Source organism: Coenobita brevimanus, chromosome 90 (assembly GCF_032717465.1).
Source record: "Coenobita brevimanus isolate Jiangsu-jjx chromosome 90, ASM3271746v2, whole genome shotgun sequence".
Taxonomy (NCBI): domain Eukaryota; kingdom Metazoa; phylum Arthropoda; class Malacostraca; order Decapoda; family Coenobitidae; genus Coenobita; species Coenobita brevimanus.
Window position 1 is genome coordinate 29,596,952 of NC_137043.1, and position 22,500 is coordinate 29,619,451.

The 22,500-nt window shown below is 43.7% G+C and overlaps 1 protein-coding gene across 1 annotated transcript in view; it reads left to right on the top strand.

The window, feature by feature from the left end:
• Positions 1-22,500, top strand: part of Rhp (GTP-Rho-binding protein rhophilin) — a 248,813-nt gene that overhangs the window by 167,663 nt on the left and 58,650 nt on the right. Inside the window, exon 2 of the mRNA XM_080281732.1 lies at positions 10,388-10,503. Within this exon, the coding sequence (XP_080137858.1) occupies positions 10,388-10,503 (116 nt within the window). The remainder of the gene's footprint in view (positions 1-10,387; positions 10,504-22,500) is intronic.

Here is a 22,500-nt window from a genome sequence, read left to right on the forward strand (position 1 = left end):
TGTTTTATGTTTTTGTGTTAATTGTTATTGTGTGTTTCATGTTTTTATCAGTTCTTTGTGACTTGTTTTCGTGTGTTATTTGTTTGTTTTGTTTTTGTTATTTGTTTGTGTTTTGTGTCTTCCTGTGTTTTTTGCGTTCCTTTTCTATGTTTGTTGTTTTATATATTTTAATTTGCTCTTCCTGATTGTGTTGATGTCTTTTAATGTATAGTTTGTGTTTGTGTGCTGTTAGGTATTGTTTTTATGTAGTTGTGTGTGTGTGTGTGTGTGTGTGTGTGTGTGTGTGTGTGTGTGTGTGTGTGTGTGCGTGTGTGTGTGTGTGTGTGTGTGTACCTAAATATTTGTACATACCTAGCGTACTGCATGTATTCATAAGAAATTATCTTCGTCTTTTCCAGGAGTAGAACGTTGTATTTTATTGTGGTAAAAGAGTAAGAGTAATAATGTGACTCGTGAGAACTTTTTTTAAATTCGGAAAAAAAAAATCATACAGTTATAACATACACATTAACTCCTGTTTGGGAGAGGGGAGGTGGGATCGGTAGATGGGGGAGAGGAGGGGGGAGCGGTTGATAGGGGAGGGGATGTGAGGGGAAGGAATTATTTTGCTATAGGGCTGTATTCCATTCTGTGGCCTTTTTTATTTTCTTTCTTTTATTTTTTCTTTCTTTTATTTTTTTCCTTTTTTTTTCTTTTTTTTTGTCCCCTCATCTTTGCCTTAACCCCCACCTCGTCTAGTCACGGTTAGGACGAGTTTGGGGAGGAGCGGGGGTCAAGGAAGGACAGGAGGTGATGGTGGGTAGTGGAGGTAGAACAAGAGGAGTAGAGGGAGAAGACGGGGAGTAGAGAGCAAAAAGGTGAAGGAGAGGTCTGGAGGGTAAGGGAGGAAGGGTAGAAGGGAGGTTAGAGATGAGAGGTGAGGGGTGAACAAGGAGTGGGGGGGTCAGGGACTGAACAAGAGGAGTGGGGGGCAAGGGAGGTTAATGAGACGGGGTGGGGGAAGAAGGGAGAGTAAGGTTAAAACAGGAGAGGGAGAGATGGAATAACTTAACTATGTATTTGATAGCTCTCTCCTAACTAAATATAAAGTGGCCTACCGTTAGAACATTAAATAAAAGGCGTTACTGGTATTTATTGATGCTGTAGATCCTTTATGTGACGCATTTTTGTTATTCTTCCTCAGTTTAGATAAGACCTCATATCAGTGGAGTTAATGGAAATGGTTTTTAAATTCCTATAAACCAAATGTCCTTCCTGGGCTACATAAAATCGTCTGCTGGTAAACTTAATAATAAGAATAAGAAATCATCGTGTCATAATAGTCATATAGTGAGGTCAGAAATATTGGTGTGGGGAAGAGGAAGAGGTGGAGGCGGGTAATTTAAAGGAACACATGAAGGGAGGAGGGGAAATGAGGCTAAGAATAGGAGGTGGAGGAAGAATGAATTAAGTAGTGGGGTGGGGAGAGTAAGTAGGAGTGTGTGGGAGTGCGTAGGAGGTTTGCAAGAAGCGTGAGGAAAGGGTGGAAGTGAAGTGAGGGAAAAGAGAGGAAGGAAAAGATAAATAATGTGTGTGTGTGTGTGTGTGTGTGTGTGTGTGTGTGTGTGTGTGTGAGAGAGAGAGAGAGAGAGTGGGGGGGATAAACTGCCCTTCTATCGTCCCGTAGTCGTGAAACTCATGAAGTCATAATTTTTCAGTTTTCACCCTTATACATTTTTGTAGAATGCCCAACACATTCCTGAAGGGTATTGCGGAGAGAGGTGAGAGGGGAGGTGGGAAGTCAAGGAGGGACAGTGGAAGGGGCAAGGGGGGGCAGGAAGTCAAGGAGGGGCAGTGGAGAGGGGGGGGGAATAGGGAGAAGGATGCGGGGGAAGGGCAGGGAGACGGAGGAGGGGGAAGGGAGGGTAGGGAGAGAGGTGATGGGGAGCAAACGGGGGGCAGGAAGTCAAGGAGGGTGTACGGTACCCTATGTCGGATGTTGGTATTCGACACACTCAAATAGCGGATTCCTTGAGACAGAGAGAGAGAGAGAGAGAGGGGGGGGGGAGTTGAGAAAAAAAATTAGGGCGGAGATTGAGCACCGAGATGGATATAGTGAGCAAAAACAAAAAAATGATAAAGAAATAATAAACTGAAGCAGAAAAAATGAGACAAATAGTGATCAAAAATAGAGAAAATGGGAGAACAAGTGGAAAGCGACCTTGTGCGTTATGTCGGTGACCTGGGTGAGACAATGAGGAAAGTACACATGGCATTGATACACACACACACACACACACACACACACACACACACACACTTTTCCTGCCATCTTTCCAGCATTCTTCTTACGTGTCCTTTCCGCTCATGTCAGGCGATACTCATACAGAAGACATTTAGACGCACATACGCGCACACAAACACATACACGGACTTGTAGACATATACAAATACACAGACATGCACAAATCACATAGACACGTACACAGATATACACATACCTACGCACGCATAGACAGAAACATATACACATACATACACATACACGCAGATGCACAAACGGACATATACATACATACATTAACATACACAAATACCCCCTCCCCCCACACGTTCATTAGGAGGGCTGTGTTATCATACAGCTCACGTACACAAACCGGTACTTTTTCTACGTGCATGCATTGACACACATTTGCCATACACACACACACACACACACACACACACACACACACACACACACACACACACACACACACACACACACACACACACACAGCACGCTTTCACATAGACAAAGCATAGTTGCATAGCCTTACTGACACAATTATTCGCACACATACACACGCACATGCATACACGCGTACGCAAAACATTTGATCACAGTTGCACATACACAGGACGCTTGCACATACACAAAACACAGTTACATATACCTATACTGACACATTTACTCACATACATACATGCATACACGCACACAACCCATTTGGTCAAAGTTGCATACAACTAGCACGTATACATATGCAAAAAAAAAAATATTGCATCGACACGTTGACTTTTGTTAACATATACACATGATACAGTTTAACACACATTAAAACACGTATAGCACACACACACACACACACACACACACACACACACACACACACACACACACACACACACACACACACACACACACACACTAAAGGTCACATTTATGTACCGTGTATCCGTATGCGTTAGCCACACGCATACAGACACTCTCTCTCTCTCTCTCTCTCTCTCTCTCTCTCTCTCTCTCTCTCTCTCTCTCTCTCTCTTTCCATGTATAGTTATAGTTACCAGTCTATTCATCTGTCTGTCCGAGTGACTGTGTATCATTGTCTATATTTCTGTCTTTGTCAATACCACTCTCTGATTCGTCTATAATCCAGTCTGTACGTAACTTACCCAAACATACCCACATGCACGAGGTGTGGGATAATACCAGGATAATACTAGCTGAATCCAAACATGCTCACGTAGAAGGGGTGTGGGATGATACCAGGATAATACCAGCTGGATTCAAACATACTTACATTGAAGGGGTGTGGGATAATACCAGAATAATACCAGCTGGATCCTTATTATACCAGACGTGCCCTTAACACCATCACTCCAAGACCTCATTATTATCTTTATCGATCTCCTTAAAACAGAATACTCTTTAAAATTATGAGATTCCCCAAACTGATTACAATTGTCTATAGCAAACAAAAATAAAACGAAAAAGACGGTATTAAAAGAGGCTAATAGGAGGATAATACCAGCCGTGGCCTTAATACCAGGAGCCTGTAGTGTGGGAGCTGTGGTAGGAGGTGTGGTGGATGTGAGAGAGAGTGGGGAGGAGGGGTAGGGTATGTGGTTAAGCCTACTCTCTCTCCCTCTCTTTTTCACTCAACTTCTTCCTGTTTGACACGTTTCCTTTTCCTCTTGCTTTTTTTCTTTTTTATTGCTGGTTCTCTCTCTCTCTCTCTCTCTCTCTCTCTCTCTCTCTCTCTCTCTCTCTCTGTCACACACACACACCCTAGTAGCCGGTAACCTCTAAATCTGTAGGACGGTATCCAGAGTAAAATGTAATATGTGAAAAGGGTTCAGAGGATAAGGTGAATGAGAGGACGTTGAGGTAAAGGTGAGGGGTGAGTGGAGGGGGACGGGTGAGGAAAGAGAGAGGGCGAGAGAGAGAAGGATGGGGAGAGAGGAGCGGAGAGAGAGGGGAGTGAAACGGGAAAGGGAGAGGTTGGGGTGAGGGAAGGAACTATTCAACTATAACACTTTTTGTTTCATCCAGTAAACCTTTTTGGTGACACTCATTCTCTCTTGACTAACCAGCTTGTTAAAATAAAAATAGGGGAAGGGAGGGAGGAAGAGAGATTGAGACAAGGGAGGGGGAGGAAGTGAGGGAGGGAGAGAGGAGGAAGAGAGATGGGTACATAGGAAGAAGAGCGAGGGAGAGTGGAGGAAGAGAGGTGGGTAGTGGTACAGGGGAGGAAGAGCGAGGGAGAGTGGAGGAAGAGAGGTGGGTACAGGGGAGGAAGAGCGAGGGAGAGCGAAGAGAGGTGGGTACAGGGGAGGAAGAGCGAGGGAGAGTGGAGGGAGAGAGGTGGGTACAGAGGAGGAAGGGCAAGGGAGAGAGGAGAGCGGACGGATTCCTGCGTGGTGATAGAGAAGTACTTAAGCCTTACCTGACCCTAAAGCGATCTACACAAGTCACCCCTTCCGCTTCCTTTTTACACCATAGTTAGTTTAACTCTTCTCTTCCCTACTGTATCTTATTCTTCCCTTCCCTTCCCTTCCCTGTCCTATGTGAATGATACCCTGCTGTGCCCTTCCCGACTTACATCATAGCCACATCTGCATACCATACACTGTCTTACACAACTCTGTCTTTTTTTGGCCTATCCTAATAGGCACTTCTGCAGTCGACGGGCATTATTTTAAGCCTTCATCCATCATATTGTATCCTAGCTTGTTCAGCCGAATTCAACCCTACCCTGCTTATGTATTACCTAACCTTAACCTATGATAGCTACTTTAACTTAGGCTAACTCTGCTCTACCCTGCCCAGACTAATCCAGCCCTACCTTCCTCTGTCCTACCCAGAGCAATAATACTATCTCTGTCCAACCTAACACATGCGTACCAGCCATTCCATACCCTGTTTACCTTACCCTACCCTACTTATCGCATGTTTTCATCCAGCCCAATCGTATCATACCTGCCCTTCCTAAGCCAACAACACCCTACCCTACCAATCCTAATCTTTCCCTGTCAAACCTAAAGTTGCATTACCCTACCCATCCCAGTCCTACCCTACCAAAACCACCCAGCCTCTACCCACACTTATCCTTCCCTTCCGTACATGCCATTTATCTTAACCCTTTTGTACCATGCCTAACCCACCTCACATCATCTTACCATTCTCTGCCCAAGCCTACCCAACCCAACCCAAACTTACCCTATTCAATCCTACCCTCCCTTCCCTGGCCTGCCCTGCGCTGCCCTGCCTTGCCTTGCCTTGCTTGCCCAGCCCTACCCTACCCTACCCTACCCTACCCTACCCTACCCTACCCTACCCTACCCAACCCAACCCAACCCAACCCAACCCTACCCTACCCAACCCAACCCAACCCAACCCAACCCTACCCAGCCCAGCCCAGCCCAGCCCAGCCCAGCCCAGCCCAGCCCAGCCCAGCCCAGCCCAGCCCAGCCCAGCCCAGCCCAGCCCAGCCAAGCCAAGCCCAGCCCAGCCCAGCCCAGCCCAGCCCAGCCCAGCCCAGCCCAGCCCATCCAACCCATCCAACCCCACCGTGCCCTACCCTTTCCTACCTCTGCGCTGACATGGTGCTATGCATTGCTATGCTCTACCTAACTCTGCCTAACCCAACCCTATTCTACCCTATCCCACCCTACCCTATCCAACCCTACACCACCCTACCCTGCTCTGCTAAACCTAACCCTGTCCTAAGTAACCCACCCCACCGCACGTCGGCGTTTCACCTTAGCCAACCCTATCCCACCCAGAATCCCACAAGATCGTCCTTATCGTATCCAGTCCATGTCTGTCCTGTCCTTGTCAACCTTTTTATTTCTGTCGTCACCCCTCCCCTACCTTAACCTATTCTTCCCGATCTCGTTTTTTTTTTCCCTCCCACACATGTAGGTTAGATCTTTTTATCATAATTGGGGCTCCCTGTACATATAACTGTAGGTTTTCCTTTATCAGTTTCCTGTGTACTCCTGTAACCCATTGCGTGTCCCTGTCTTCGAATCACAGAATAAGTAAAATAGTCATATCCTACTCTGTACCAGGCACTCTTGCAAAGGATTTTTTTTTCCTTCGGTATCATTTTCTTATTCTTTGTAGTTTAGTCACATTCATATAGGATTTACCCTTCCTTCTTCACTCATCGCCCATGCCCTACGCTGCTCATCCTCTCTCCTTTTTATTAACCTCCCCCCCCCCACGTTTTCACGTCTTTTTTCCTGTTTTCCCCTCCTCAGTTTTGCCCTATTCCCCCCTCTCGATTTTTCCCCTTATATTTCCCCCCGTTCTTCCATCCCCTGTTTCAACTCACTGCTTCTTCCCGGTTTTCTCCTTGGTCTCCCTCCCTGTTTTCCCTGGCCTTCTTTCCCCTCACATTCCCTCCATTCCCCTCCCTTCCCTCCCCATCATCTTCCTCTTCCTCCCCTTCCTCTTCCTTTCCTTCGTCTCCCTCCCCTCCTCCTTTCCATTCCCCCACCATCACCTGTGTAACCCAAACACCATCTCTGTTATGTGGTGTGGTGTGATACTCTTACCTAACCTCTCATAGTTATTGGCTTTACGTAACTCTTCATCTCACCAGCTCTCTCCCCAGTGGTCAACCTCGGCGCATTTATCCGTTCCCCTTTTTTCTTCGCCTTTTTTTCCTCTTCTCTGTGATGTAATGAGAGTTAGTAATGTATGCCAGAATGGCGTGTTTTTGTATTTTCTTTCTTTCTTTCTTTGTTTACTTTATTGATATGGCGTTATTTTTTGTTTTCTGCGTTTGGGGAGTTTGTGTTCCGTCTTGGTTTATTCGTTTGTGACAGTCTGATTGTTTTTGTTGGCATCTAGTTTTGTATTTTCGTTTTTTATTATTTTTTTCATTTTTTGTGATAACCAGTTTGTTTCCTGTTTCTTCTGGTGTGTGTGTGTGTGTGTGTGTGTGTGTGTGTGTGTGTGTGTGTGTGTGTGTGTGTGTGTGTAGGTTGGGAGTGTTTGTTTCTGTTGATTTTTTATTTTATTTTGTGTGTGTGTGTGTGTGTGTGTGTGTGTGTGTGTGTATTGCATAAATCTGTTGGCATCTTGAGGACAATTTTTTTTTGTTTTTTATCTCAGTATAGTAGACTTTTTTATGATTTATTGGTTCTAGCTTAAGTGTTAGACATTTTTTAAGGGTGATGTTCAGTTGATGACATTACAAGGAGGTGTGTGTGTGTGTGTGTGTGTGTGTGTGTGTGTGTGTGTGTGTGTGTGTGTGAGAGAGAGAGAGAGAGAGAGAGAGAGAGAGAGAAAAAAATTGGACTAATAGGTGAGAGAGAGAGAGGGGGGGGGGGCAAAAAGAAACAAGGGAGGGAAGGGAGGAAGATGGAATGGAAAGAAGAAAGGAATTAGTTGTCGAGAAAATATAAGGAGGGAAAGACCGAAGGCCGGAAGGTAGGAAGGAAGGAAGGAGGGGGAGTAGTGAAAGAAGGAATGGTAAGAAGGAATGAAAGAAAGAGGAAGGAAGGAGGCAGGGAGACAGGTGTTGAGTCAGAGGGTAGTGTGGTATGGAGAAGCAGCCACAGGGTAGGTAGGCTGGTAGAGAGAGAGAGAGAGAGAGAGAGAGAGAATATTTAAAGAAAATAAAAGAGTATTCAAGTTTTTACATATTCACTCACCGTATGTTTATTTTTTACAGATAATGATGGCAAGAAAAAAGAGGAGAGAGAGAGAGAGAGAGAGAGTAGTGGAACAGGTGAAGGAATGTTTATGTGGTAGCCTGCCCTCTCCTTCCCTTCCCCTTTCCATCCCTTCCCTCATGGCTTCTACTTTCTTGCCCTTCCCCTTATCCTCCTCCATTCTCTCATATCCCTCTCCCCACGCACCCTGTTCTCCTTTCCCCTTCCTTACCTTTCTTCCCCCCTGCTTTCCTCTCCCTCCCGATTATCCTCCTCCATTCTTCCCTTGACACCTTCTTCTACCTCTTCCCTTTCTTCCCTACCCTCCTCCTTTCCCCTGCTCCCTTCCTCCCTCCCTTTCTCACCCGCATCCTCCCAACCTCTTATCTCTCTTCTTCCCTCCCTTCTTATCTTTACTCTTTTCATCCTTCCTTTAAGCCCCGCCCTTCCTTCCCCTCGAAATCTCCCAGCTAACCCCAGCAGTCATATGATCAAACTTACTCTGCCCCAACTTTCACCAACTCAGCCCAACTTGACCCAGCGTAAAGTTACTAAAGAATGTATGGTTAAGTATGTTTGTATGTATGTATATGTACCGATTTTACACATATCGGTACCTCAGCGGAAACACAGCATTCAGTCATCAAATATTAAATCATGTGTTACTGATCCTGATGTGAGAGACTGTTGTGGAACGATAAGGCAGTGCGGGTGAGGAACAGTTAGTGGTTTTGAATGTCGATATAACAGCAGCCTTTATTGATTTTCTACAAGGCCCACCATGGTTTTGAATGTCGATATAACAGCAGCCTTTATTGATTTTCTACAAGGCCCACCAGCATGTCAGAGAGAGAGAGAGAGAGAGAGAGAGAGAGAGAGAGAGAGAGAGAGAGAGAGAGAGAGAGAGAGAGAGATCCCCGCTTATACCATCACACATCCTGAATGAGACAGACGTAGCATGTATTTCATTAGAAAAAAAAAATGCTTATCCGAATGTCCCTGAGTCTTCACGTACTTGCCTTTCTCATCCCCATGTTTGGTGCAGTTATATTGGTATGACTAAGGAGATCTGGTAAAGTGGAGTAGCAGGATTTTTATTTATTTATTTATTTATTTATTTATTGCGTATAGGCATCATGGAGATAAATAGGAAGGAACCCATGTATGAATGTGCAGTCGACAGCAGAAATGTGCTTCAAGTTTCCCTGTACGATATGACCCTGTGATCTGGTAACACTGTATTGCAATGTGTTCATGGATGTGCTTTAAAATAATCATGTACAGTAATAAATTGTTGACTGGCCTTGAGTAAATTTCTTGCATATAAAAGACGTAGCCCAGGCTGGATTTTCGTACTTTTGAAGCATACTGTATTTCACATAGCTGAGTGGCAGAAAAAGACTGTATTAGTGCTCTACATCCTTTCCCTACCACTTCTTGAGGAGCATTATATTCAACTGTTAATCATCTGTTACAACTCATTATTCGAAACAGAGCAATGGCAGTTTTAGGTCGTTAAAGTAGAAATATTAAAGTAGGGTAATATCATGCATGGAGACTTGCAGGGAATATCAGGTGTCGACTCTGCCACAACGCCCCATCTTAGTCTAAATGTCACCTCAGGCGGAGGGGTGATCCCTGACACTATTGACAGGAGGCCAAGCTTTCTAACCACACAACCACCAAGCTTTCTGTTTTTACCCAAATAGTGCGTATCCTGGTTCTAAACTAAACTGGCCTATTCTACCCCAGCATTGACCTAACTTCTATAGTTCCTTCACCCCAACTTGGCTTAGATTTTCGTCGTTGTGCAGCCTTTTGCTCGCTCCTTAGTGTAAGAGTAAGATAATGTTATCCTGCATCCTTTCCATATTACTTTTTTTTCGTGACAAGCCCTACATTCTAGTGTTAATGTCTTTTTAAGGTTAAGCATTCAAGATGAAAGTGAAAGAGTACAGTGAATCACCAGTATATCTATTTTAACCGAGCAGTGTGTAAAACCGGACTGCTGAACCACCAAGCTTTGTATTTTAACCCTCCAGTAGAGGCTGAACTGACCACAAACCTAACCTACCCATGGACTGTTGCCAAGCTGCTCTGTGCTAATAGTCGTATGTATGACATGGTTTGCTACCCTTTGATTAGCTTGGCGATCGACATAGTGGCTTAACCCCACAGGTACTGAGAGTCGGTGAAAGACGTTAGTGTGAATAGTTTCATACAGTATGTTGTGTGGAGCCGAAAAAAAAAGAAATAAGTGAATGTACCCTGTGGCCCATTTTTCAGGGTATACTGACGATATTTGTCCAACCTGTGCTTTTCTGTTTTCATGTTGCTGAATCCTACACACTTACTTATTCATCTTCATCTTCCAGGCCCATATTTCCACGTTATGTATAACAATAGGAAATAGGCTGTTGTTGTTGGTAATGTTACATACTGTGTCTTGATTTGATATAGCCTCTGTGTGTTCCAGGGCTCGGACCCGCGGCTACAGACTTGCCGCGGGAAACTGCAGAACCGTCGCTCCAAGCTGAACCAGGAGATCAACAAGGAGCTCATGCTGAGGGCCGGGGCAGAGAACCTTTATAAGTGAGTACCGTTGTGAACCAAATTAGGGAATAGTGCTAGAAAGGTGACTAGGTGCGCAGAAATGCCACCATACATCGTCTCCTTTAGTGCTGATACGTAGAGACTTTGGAGATTTCATAGCATCTCATCTCTGATAATTTATTCAGCACATTACACCTCAGTATCATCTTGTACATTGTTGATGCAAACTGTGTTGATAATAAAACGATGTAATAGAATACAAAAGCGTCTGTGGGAGTGCTGGACAAAATAAATCCCTGAGGAAGATACAAGGCCGACGAGAGTACGTCCCTTGGTGATGTGATGTTTGGAATTTTGGTATCTTGTTTTTACCCATTACTCACTTTTCATCCTATCAGGACCCATCCTGTCTCTCGTACACTGCGAACTGTTGATTATGCAGTGGGTCTCGGCTTCCTTACGTAATACCTCCTTGTTTTTTTTTTTTTTAATGGCACTCCTGTTATAATGGTACCATCAAATATTTCAGTTTACACTATGGAGGTGTGTTGCTTCTAAACCTAGTTCTTTATATATATTGCACTTATATTCATTTATTTCTCATTGCTTTCTGTGGACTATCTTCAGATGATTTTACATAGCTACGGGAAACCTCCCAGATTTGTGTGTGTGTGTGTGTGTGTGTGTGTGTGTGTGTGTGTGTGTGTGTGTGTGTGTGAAATTATATATATATATTTATAATGTGTGTGTGTGTGTGTGTGTGTGTGTGTGTTGAAGAACAGGGAGGTTTTAGGAGTGGAAGAGGTTGTGTAGATCAAATATTCATTTTTAGAGCTTTAGTGGAAAAATTTCTAGAGCAGGGAAAGTTGTATGCGGCCTTCATGGATTTGGAGAAAGCATATGACAGGGTGGATAGACAAGGACTGTGGAAAGTATTAAGAATAGATGGAGTAGATGGGAAGTTGTTGAATGCCGTGAAGAGTATGTATGAGGGTGCAAAGGCTGCAGTGCATGTGGATAGTGAACTGCGTGAATTTTACTATTTGAAGATCGGATTGAAACAAGGATGTGTCATGTCTCCAATCTGTATATGGATGGGGTTATAAAAGAGATACAAGGTATAAGGGCAGTGGATGTTGGAGCGGCCCTAATGACAGAGAACAGTGTTTGGAAACTCCCTGTACTGTTGTTTGCAGATGGTATTGTGTTGTTAAGTGCAGACGAAGGGGAGCTGCAAGGCTTGGTGGATGAGATTGGGAGTGTGTGTAAGAAACGGAATCTAAAGTTGAATGTAGGGAAAAGTAAGGTTATGGTCTTCGAGAGAAATGAAGTCAGTGAATGTATAGTGAGGTTGGATGAGAAGAAAATGGAAAATGTGAGTGCGTTTAAGTACTTGGGTATTGTGATGAGTAAGGATGAAAGTTTAGAGGGTGAAGTACTTGAAAGGGTACATCAAGGAAGAAAGGTTGCTGGTTCCTTAAAAGCAGTGATAAGAAACAGGGAAGTGAGAATGGAAGTGAAAAAGTTACTGCATGAGTGTATTGTGATACCAACTCTAACCTACGGAAGTCAAGCTTGGACGATGTTGGAGGGACAGAAGTCTAGGGTGAGAGCAATGGAAATGAGTTATTTGAGAGGAGCATTTGGAGTCACATGGAGAGAGAGACTGACAATTGAGGAAGTGAAGAAGCGTTGTGGTGTGGATATGGATGTGATCGGAAGCGTTAGGAGAATGGAGAGTGAGAGACTGATGAGGAGGTTGTATGTGAGTGAGGTGGAGGGGGGAGAGGGAGGGGGAGGCCAAGGATGAGATGGCGGGATGGAGTGGAGAGGTATATGAGAGAGGGGGGTGTAAGTTGGGAGCAGGACAGTGAAATAACTGGGGACAGGGCGACATGGCGATTTGTTTGTGGCCACCTTTTATGTGATTAAGGCGTCTGGCAATAGATAGATAGATAGATAGATAGATAGGCCTACCTGTGCATCTGCAAACATAATTTTGCCCACAAAGAGTTTTGCAAGCTTACGCCTGTATTTTGTATCATGTTGATGCTAAGAGTTGGCGGCCTTTGGATTCGTGAGTCCAGAGTGAGATTATAACCACCAAGGTCAGTGGGAGTCTGTGAATGCGGTTAGGTCGGGTTTGGTGAGGTAAGGGAGGGTGTAGGGAGGGGGTTAGGGTGAGGGAGAGGAAGGTAGGGTGCAGTGGGTGAAGGAGAGCCGCCTTGGTTGTGATGGCAGGGGGGCACCATCCAGTTGGGCATGGGAGGGGGAGGAGGAGGGTGGAAACTGGCTCTCATTCAAGATAGCTTCACTCTTTATATCCATTGTCTCCCTGCCCCCCCGTATGTTGCCTCTTTTTCCATCTCACGTTTCGCAGTACCGGTACAATTTTTTTTTTTCAGGGCATTTCCTGTACCTCCTAAGTTTAACCTAATCACCCCGAGAACTTCATTCCATGGCCCGTATTCTCGTGGGTTAAGCTCCGTAACACCTCTTCTTAAGGGAATTATTTTCCTTATTACACCATTCTGTCCTCTTCTGGGTTATTTAAATAATATTAATATCACCATATTGTGCTTCAGTAACACACAAAGCTATATTGGCCAGTCCCATCCAAAAATAAATCGCAAGGGAAGAGGTGTTAGGGAGCCTCCTTAACCGACGAGAATACGGGATCATGAATAATGATTAGGACAGAAACCAGTCTCCATTGATAAAAATACGTCGTGGGATTGAAGGAGTTGACTATAACGTTTATAAATCACATTCTTATTTTATTTCTGCTGCTTTTGAGAGGATTTCGTATCATTTGAGTAGAATATTTTTGAACTATAGTTAGATATAGCCGTTATGAACATCCTTACAGCAAGATGTCTGCCCAGAGTTGAATAAAATTGTCTGGTATGAGTAACAATGTAAGTAAAGTGCGTCATTGTGTTGAAGGGGTTAATGCTTCCCCCTAGATAGGAAAAGGCACTTATTGCTTCAGTCAATCAAGCAATCAGTCAGTCAGTCAGTTAAGTAGTCAGTCAATTAGTCAGTCAGTCAAGCAATCAGGCAATTAGTCAGTTAGTTAAGCAGTCAGTTAATCAGTTAGGCTGTCAGTCAGTCAATCAAGCAGTCAGTCAGTCAGCAAATCAGTCTGCCAGTCAGTCAGTCAATCAGTCAGTTTATTATCATTTCTGTAACTTCAGTGCTATTAATTTATTCTTGTTAAATCCATTCATTTTTATTCAGCTTAGGAGCCCACTTCTTTTTTTAGCGTCTCTCTTACGTTGAATAAAACAGTGTGGTAGCAGCAGTAAAAAAAATAAATAAATAAAATAAATAAATAAATTACATCGTGGGACTGAAAGGGCTACAGCTGAAAAACGAGTCTATTATTTGACCCTGGGATCACGGGAGGTCAGGGAAAGAGGTCAGGCAAGGTGAACTCCTCCACCTTCCCCCTCATATTTCTTCTTCCCCCTCCCCCTTCACTCACCCCTTCCTTACCCCTTTGTTTATTTTCCTCCCCGTAACATTCACATTTTCCTCCCCGTAACATTCACATCTCTCTCCCCTCCCTCTCCTCTCCTTATCCTTTCATCTTACATCTTTCCTGCTCATTTCCTCGTCTTTTTTCCTTCCCCCCTCCCCACCTCGTCTCCTCTCTATACCATCCCCATCCTTTCCTGCCCATCCCCACCCCCCTCCTTCTCTCCTCTTTTTTTTTTTTTTTTGGCCTTCAATTTCCCTCTTTCCACCACTCCTTCCGTCCCTCATCCTACATGGGCGCCAGTCTTCTTCCCCCCCCCCTTTTTTTTTTTTTAATCTCATTTAACTTCTTTTACTCAGCCACTCTCCTTCCCTCACTCCTTCCCCATCCCTCCCCCTCCCTTCAGCCCTCTGCCTCCCCACCTTCACCTCTCCTCCCCTCATCCCGTCTTCCCCTCTTCCCCCCCCACCTTTCATCCCCCCTCTCCTCCCCACCACTAAATCTCTCCCTCTCCACCACACCATTCAGCCTCAGTACCACCCCTTCCCCTTTCCTCCACCCTTCTATCATCTACCCCACCTCTCCCCCGTCCATTCACTCCCTCACTTCTCCCCTCCCTGCTTTCCGTCCACTCCTCCCTTCCCTCACTTCACAACCCTCCACCTCCTCCCCATCACTCAACGCCGCCTCCTTCCCCCATCCCTCAACCCTTTTCCCATCCCTCAACCCCTCCCCCTCCCTCAACCCCTCCCCCTCCCCACTACTCTTCCCTCCCTCATTATTCATCCTCCCAACTCACTACCCTCTTCTCTAACTTCCCTGTTCAAACAGCATGATTATAGACCAACCAGTGACCGTATTCATATGGTCTAAGGAGGCTCCCGGCACCTCTCCCTTACCAGTTTGTTTTTTCATACGGCAGATTTAGCATTCAGTTCTGTGTTATTTATGCCACCTGTCTCTGTCAGTCCCTTCACTACAATGATGCATAATTTTAGAGTATTATTAGTATCTTTAGAAGACTTAATTTTTTTTTTTCAATTTAAGAAAGACGTCGTAATTAAAGGGCAGTGAAGGCTATATCTAACCCCGTCCGTTGGATAGATCTGCCGTAAGCCGAATAAAATAGTTCGTAGGTAGGAAATAATAGAATACTAAAGGCGTTCTGGAGTTGAAAGGCTTAAGATGATTTAAACAGAATACGACATGTTATTAACTTGTGAAAATAACTCACTAAGGAAGAGGTGCAGCGAAGGGTACTATATCAGGCTTCGTAGACCCACCAAGCCTCTGTAACTGTACCCTCAATACAAAGGCCAGCTCCACGTTACAAAAAAAGGTCCCACTAAGGTCAAGAAGGCGTGTTTGTTGCTAAGGGTACAGCCTGTAATCTCGTTGGCTTGATTTCCTCTTGCCTCACTTGATGATGTTTTTTTGTGATTATTTGAGAGAGAGAGAGAGAGAGAGAGAGACAGACAGACAGACAGACAGACAGACAGAGAAGGTTTATGGTGCCCTACCCATCTGACTGCATGCCTGCCTACCTACCTACCTACCTACCACACCACTCATTCTCCAAGTAACTTACCTTCTCACCTACCTAAGTAATCACCCTTCTTCCCTATTACCCAGTCTTTTATCTACCTCTTTACCAGTTGGCTTGCCTACCCATCTTCCTAGTATCTGCCTTCCTTTCTACCGACCTGCTTATCGAACTGCCTACATACACACTTTTAGCTACCTACTTGCCTAGAAAACAACCAACAAGCCTAACGACGCACATACATAAATACATACACCTACTTAGTAACCCTCGCACCCTCCTACCTGCCTACCTACCCACCTACCTACCTACATACCTACTTAGTACGCACCTTCCTACCTGCCTGCGTACGTACGTACATACGTACCTACCTACCTACCTACTTACCTACCTACTTACCTACCTATCTACCTACCTATCTACCTACTTACCTACCTATCTACCTACTTACCTACCCACTACCTACCTACCTACCTACCTACCTACCTACCCACTTACCCACCTACCCAACTACCTACCAACCAACCAACCAACCAACCAACCAACTTACCTACCTACCTACCTACCTGTCTGCTTACCTGCACATATATATTACATGCATAATACTACGTACTTACCCACCCACCCACCTACCTACCCACCCACCTACCTAACTACCCACCCACCCACCCACCCACCCACCCACCTACCTAACTACCTACCTACCCACCCTCCACCCTTTGCACCCACCCTGCCTCAGTCCACATTCCTGTCATTGTTGAGTTCTTGCCGGGTCGTGTGGCTTGCGATCACCCCTTGTTTGTTGTTGTTTGTTGTTTTGCAGTCACCTGTTGTTGTTTGTTGTTTAGCGGTCGTGTCTTGTTGTTGTTGTTGTTGTTTATTGGTCACTTGTTTATATTTTTATTTTCGGTCTGTTTTTGCTGCAATCGTGGATCACCTTTCTAGTCGTATTTGCTGTTGTTGTTGTTGTTGTTGTTGCTTTGGGGTCAGTTGTTTTGTTGTTGCTTTGGGGTCAGTTGTTTTGTTGTTGCTATTTGGTTATGGTTTTTTTTTTTTGCATTTATTTTTGTTGCTATTTGGCATCGGTTTTCGGGGTCACCATAATATGAATTGTCATAGTTATTGATTGTTGCTGTAGTTGCTGGTTTAGTGCGATTTATTGTGATTTAGTGTGATTTGGTAATGGGGAGGGGAGGGCAAAAAGAGAGAGAATAGAGGGGATGTAAGGGGAGAGAAGAATGGGAAAATAAGGAGAGGAGGGGAGTAAAAAGAGGGGGATGTTAAGGGTGGAGAGGAGAGAAAAGGGGAGGAAGTATGGGGAGGAGGAGAGAGAAAAGGGGAGGAGAGGAGAGAGAAAAGGAAGGGGGAGGGAGTCAAGATGAGAGATGGTAGAGGTAGGAATAAAAATGGGGAGGGAAGAAGGATGGGAGTAGAGAAGAGGAAGGGAGAATAATGAGAAAGGGAGAGAGCTGGCTGAGGTAGGAAGGGGGAGAAGTGATAGGGAGAGAACTGAGGTGGGGTATGAAGGAGTTGGGACGAAGGAAGAGGAGCACAGTAACGTTTTATTAAGGTAGGTGATTAAGATTTAAGGTGAGTAAGAGACAGGCGAAGTAGAGAGAAGCAGAAGTTGTATATTGAGGCAAGTGAGGCAGGGATGCGAAATAAATGAGACAGGGATGTGAGGTAAGGGTGTAAAACTGATGAGATGTAGAGCAAGTGAGGAGTGATGTGAAGTAGGTGGGGAAGGGATGTGAGGCAGGATTGAAAATAGTGAAGCAAAGATGTGAGGCAAGAGGAGTAAGAAATGGAGTTAGATGAGGGAGGTATATGGAGCAGAGAAGTGAAGCAAGAGCATCAAATGTGGGAGGTAGGAAATTGAGGCAGGTGCGACATAACGATAGGTAGGTGAGGCATGAAATGAAAAAACAGGAACTTGAGACAGGTTAGGCAAAGAAGTCAGAGTGGAGAGGCAGGAGGATGTAAACAAGAGAGGTGAGGCAGGGGGAGTTAATGGCGAGGCAGGGAAGTAAGGCAGGTGAGGCAGAGCCCGTCAAGGTCAGGCTAGTACCTCAGGTCTTACTGCTTTTGCCACCTCCCCCCCCCTTCTCTCTCTCTCTCTCTCTCATGTATAAGAGAGAGAGAGAGAGAGAGGAGACTTCAACAAAATGTCCTACCAAGAAATAGCTGTCGGAAGATCAGTACTTACCCCAACCACTCTACTCTCACGCATCCTGTCAATTCCTATCCTCACTAAGGCTTATTCAGATCTATTCTCACACCAATTGTCCGATCGTGTATGCCGGGATGAAAATTGTGAAGAATACCCCGTTTCACTGAGGCACGTTCAGGCCAAGGTGTTTCTCAGTGCTATACGTATATAATGTGACAGTGAGAAACGGGAGGCGTAGATCGTGGCTCATTGAAGAGTTGTAGTGTTCTTCAAGTTTTTAGTTTTATTTTTTCGATTTACACGATTGGGTGAATTGTGTAGGAATGTATCTGATTTTGGCTGTAGTGTAAATTAGGTCTTAATCTCTTCTGTGCGGTGACATGTATTTCTGTTTTATTCTTCCTACTTCTAGCAAATATGGCTCTATTGTGCATGGACAATTTGCTTATCACTCAACTGTCCACTGCATACGGGCGAACCACCTAAGCCAACCTGTGCATTGCACATTAACTCTCAGGCTTTCATAATAAGACAGCTGAATAAAATCGTCTTGCTATAGCAGGAATAAATTGAAATATTATGACGTCGTCGTAGTGAATGCGTTTCCTTTCAGGCCGATGATGTACTTTGTGTGTTGCTTTAGCCACCTCGAAATGAATTCATTCTGTGTAGGAGAGCAAATTATCGAACTGGAGGGGTTAGATATTATGGTGCTCTCCTAAAGTGAATTAGATCCCCTGGTAGTTGCAAGCATAAAATAAGAAAATGCATCCTTGTAGTGACTGGTCAGTGAACGACTACAACCTGAAAAATGTTTATAGGAAGTCTATGAAGGGCAGGGGTGTTTGTTGTGCCTGTGAAAAATGCGGGAGTGTAAGGGTCAGAGGTGAGCATGACAGTTGAGGACCAATTTGCATGACCCCACCCTCAGTCAACTAGCAGGGAGGCACTTTTTTGTTGCAATTATTTTTTATTTTTACTTACTTAATATCCTTGACCGCACCCCCACACGAGACAGGGGAGTTATTATTGTTTATATGTTTTTTATTTGCATGGAGGGGGAATTCTTTATTTTTACCCTAGTTTGTTTTATTCAGCTTGTTCCTTTATGCATGACCTCACCACCACGCACGATACAGGAGATATTTTTTATTTTTTATTTATTTTCTGTTGGTTTATTGCACAACCTCATCCCAACAACAATGGACAGGAAGAGGAACTTGTGGATTTTTGTATTTACATAATTTTATTTCCATGACTGCTCTTTCGGAAGATTAAGTTTTTATCTTCATTTTTTCAGTTTCCATTATTTTTTGTTTTATTCCTACTTTATCGTGTTGTGGTTATTGCTTTGTCCCCTCAGCTTTATTTTTTTTTTTCTCCGAATTGTTAGATGCGTTTTGTGGCCTTTTAGTTTTCTTTTTATTCTATCTTCCTTTTCTTCCATTCCCATTTTCCCCTCTTTTTCTTCCTGTATCCCATTTTCTTTTCTCTTCGTCTAGCTTCCCTTGCCCGTATTTTCTTGGCATTGCCCCTTCCCCTCTTCCCCTATTGTCTTCTCAACTGCGTCTCTCCCTTCCCTTTCCCTTCTCCCTTCTTTTCCATCACTTCTCTCCCTTCCCCCTCCCTTCCCCTCTTCTCCCATTGTCCCCTGTACCGTCTTCCGGTACTTCCCCTTTCTCGTCTTCCCTTGAGCACTTTTCCCTTTTCTTGGTATTCCCCATTCTCCTCTGTGTCTGCCAGTTCTCTTGCTTTCTCTTATGTTGATCTTCTCTGCCCATCATTATAATCATGATAATTGTCTTCGTCTTCGTCGTCGTCGTTGTCGTCATCACCATCCCTGTTCCTCTTCCTGTTCCTCCTCCACCTCCTGTTTTAACCTGCCCTCCCTTCTTCCTTTTTGCCTCCCCTTCATCCCCTCCCTTCCGTCCCCTTCTTTTACATTCCCATCTCTCCCCACCTTTACACTCTTCTCATCCCTCCCCCTCCCAATCCTCTCTCCTCGCCCTCCCCCTCCAACAATTGCATCTTCGCACATCCTTGAGAACCTGATTTTTTTTAGGGGGTGGAGGGGAGAAGTTACTTGGGATTTTTTCCAAGAAATTTGTGGCTTGTATCTAAGGGGGTTATACCAGGTGCTTTGTGTGGGTGTGTGTAAATTTTATATATATATATATATATATATATATATATATATATATATATATATATATTGGTAGTGTAAAAGTAATGGACGAACTTATTTGACACAGAAGCGCAAAACTATCGCAAAGTAGTACTTATTAGTTATGGATAGCCTGTACGCAGTAATGATATATAGAATTATAGGTACTGGTAGATCAATTATAATGAGGTGTAGCTAAATAGTGATACAGGAGGCTGAAAAGACACGAAGATAAAGAAACATCAATAAAGATTTGAGGAAACGAAGTAAATTAATTTCTCGTGCAAGATATCTGTAATGCATAAAGCAACACAAAAATATCTAGCACCTCCTCCCAACCCAATTTGTCTTGTTCACATCCGGTGGGAGATAAAGAAGTCTTTTGACGTCAATGACGTATTTTTAACTAAATCTTGTTAATTCCAGATTATTTTCATTCGGTGTAGGAGAGATTTGTAGGGAAGGCTAGGCAGCTTTCACTGAGTTTCGCTACAAGTGGTCCCCCCTAAGAAAACAAATCGTCAGGAGGTATGAAGAATGATATAAAGAATACGCCATTTGGCTGAAGAAATTAATACCTCTTCTACATTCGTTGCTTTTTATTACAGTGCAAAGCTTTTTGTCTCTCCTTTGCTTCCGCTTGCACCGTCGCTGCTTTTTGTTTTGGTGCTAACCAACGAAATTTTTCAGTCCTCTTTTTCTACCTCCACAGTCTTCCCTGGCGGTGATAATGGCGAGCACACTAACCATCAACATGATCATTACTAGGACTGTTACCATGGACTCCTTAGTGAATTCCATACCTCGCCATTAAAGCTTTCAGCATGAGATATTGTTGTCGTTCAGTTGTAGACAAATAGAACTGTGGAAGTGGCTTTTTTTTTTTTTTTTTTTTTTTTAAATCCCTGTGAACGTGAATGAGAAGAGAAACGAAGCCCTACAGTAGAGTCGTATTCATAACATTCCTGCTAATTTTTTAATACACAGGCCCCCTTAGCAGTGAACTTTTTATCGCAGATCGCTGTTTTTCGATTTTTGTCAATTTAATATTCACCGTAGGTTGTGGAGTGTTATTGAAAATGTTATCGTATTTTTTTTCCCGCGTTTGCCATTTTAATATTCATTTTAACTGGACTGTATAATGATTTGTAGCTGTATGAGTGAAGATAAACATATACAGGCAAACTAGGAGGGTTAGTATCATCAGTGTCCAAATATTTCTTTACTTCACTTTCCCGGCCCGTCTGTTGGCTTGTGGTGGGGAGGGAGAGGAGGGGACGGGGAAGAGGAGGAAGAGAGAAAATGGGCGGAGGAGGAGGAGGGGAGTTGCTGGGAACGTTGGACCCGGATATACCTGAATCCCTTTTGAGATGACGCCTTGTAATGTTCTTGCCGCCACTGGGTTATTCGTGTAGAAAAGGGCCTCTCATAGTGTAGAAGTTAGCCATTTGAGAGGATGATGGCATTTTACTTATTTACTTAATTATTTTTAATGATTTTACTTGTATTCTTCGTACCTCAGAAATTGTAGTCAGATTTGGGTAAACCCGTCTTACCGAACAGGTTAGAAACAGTCTACATTAACCCTCTCAGTAAAATAATTCCAGCTTCCTGTTTCCTTTCGTGGTATTGCTAGACGATTTTGTTCTTCTTTTGGAAGTACCTCGTAGTAAAGACTCACATAAAGAAAATTGTCACTAACACATTACGAGACGCCTTCCTTAAGAAGTTTAGAGTCACGTGAAGGCAACAAATGCAGACACAAAACTACATCGTCATAGGTAATATGGCGGTGTTAGGGCGAGACAGGAGATGAGAGGGGATTCCCACAGGTATGACTCCTCCTTGATAGCGTCACCTTGTCTGTTTATTCGCATTTTTTTAAGGTATTGCTTTGTACTTTGATGTTCTTTGTTCTTTCTGCATTTTACCTCCTCTTGTCTTCTTTTCTCTTTCTGCATTTTACCTTCTCTTGCCTTCTTGTTTCTTTGTGCATTTTTGTGTTGATTTGTTGTTAGTATTTTGAGGTGTGTTTGTGTTTTGGTTTGGTGTTTTTGTTTGTGCGTGTCGCTGTCTTGTTTATGCGTTGCTTTGATGTTAGTCTTGAAGTGTGTTTGTGTGTTTGTTGTTGTTCGTATTTTAGTGTTTGTTTAGCTGCTTGTGTTTTGTTTCGTGTTTTGTTTTTATTCATATTGTTGCGTCTTTGTGTCTTTTATTTGTGTGTGTTGGTTTGTTATTCTTCTTTGTGCCATACTTTGTTAGTTTGATGCTGTTAATGCTTTAGTGTCTGAAATGTGTTTGATTTTTTTTTTTTTTTTGGTTGTTTTTGCGTTTTCTTTGTTTTTGCCTTTGTGTGTTATTTTTTTTTTTTTCATATCCTGTCTGTATCCTGTCTCTTTCCTGTGTGTGTGTGTGTGTGTGTGTGTGTGTGTGTGTGTGTGTGTGTGTGTGTGTGTGTGTGTGTGTGTGTGTGCGTGTTCGCTAAATTGTACTTCAGCATTTTCATTGTTTATTTGTGTTTTTTGTGGTTAGCATGTTAGTATCTGTTTGTGCCATTTGTTTGTATGTGTTCCTGCTAATGTTGGTGTGTGTTTTTGTGTTGGTTTTTAGTGGTGATATTGTAACATCTTTTGTCTGCTTTTGTTGGTGTTTTTTCTTATTTGTTATTGTGTTGGTTT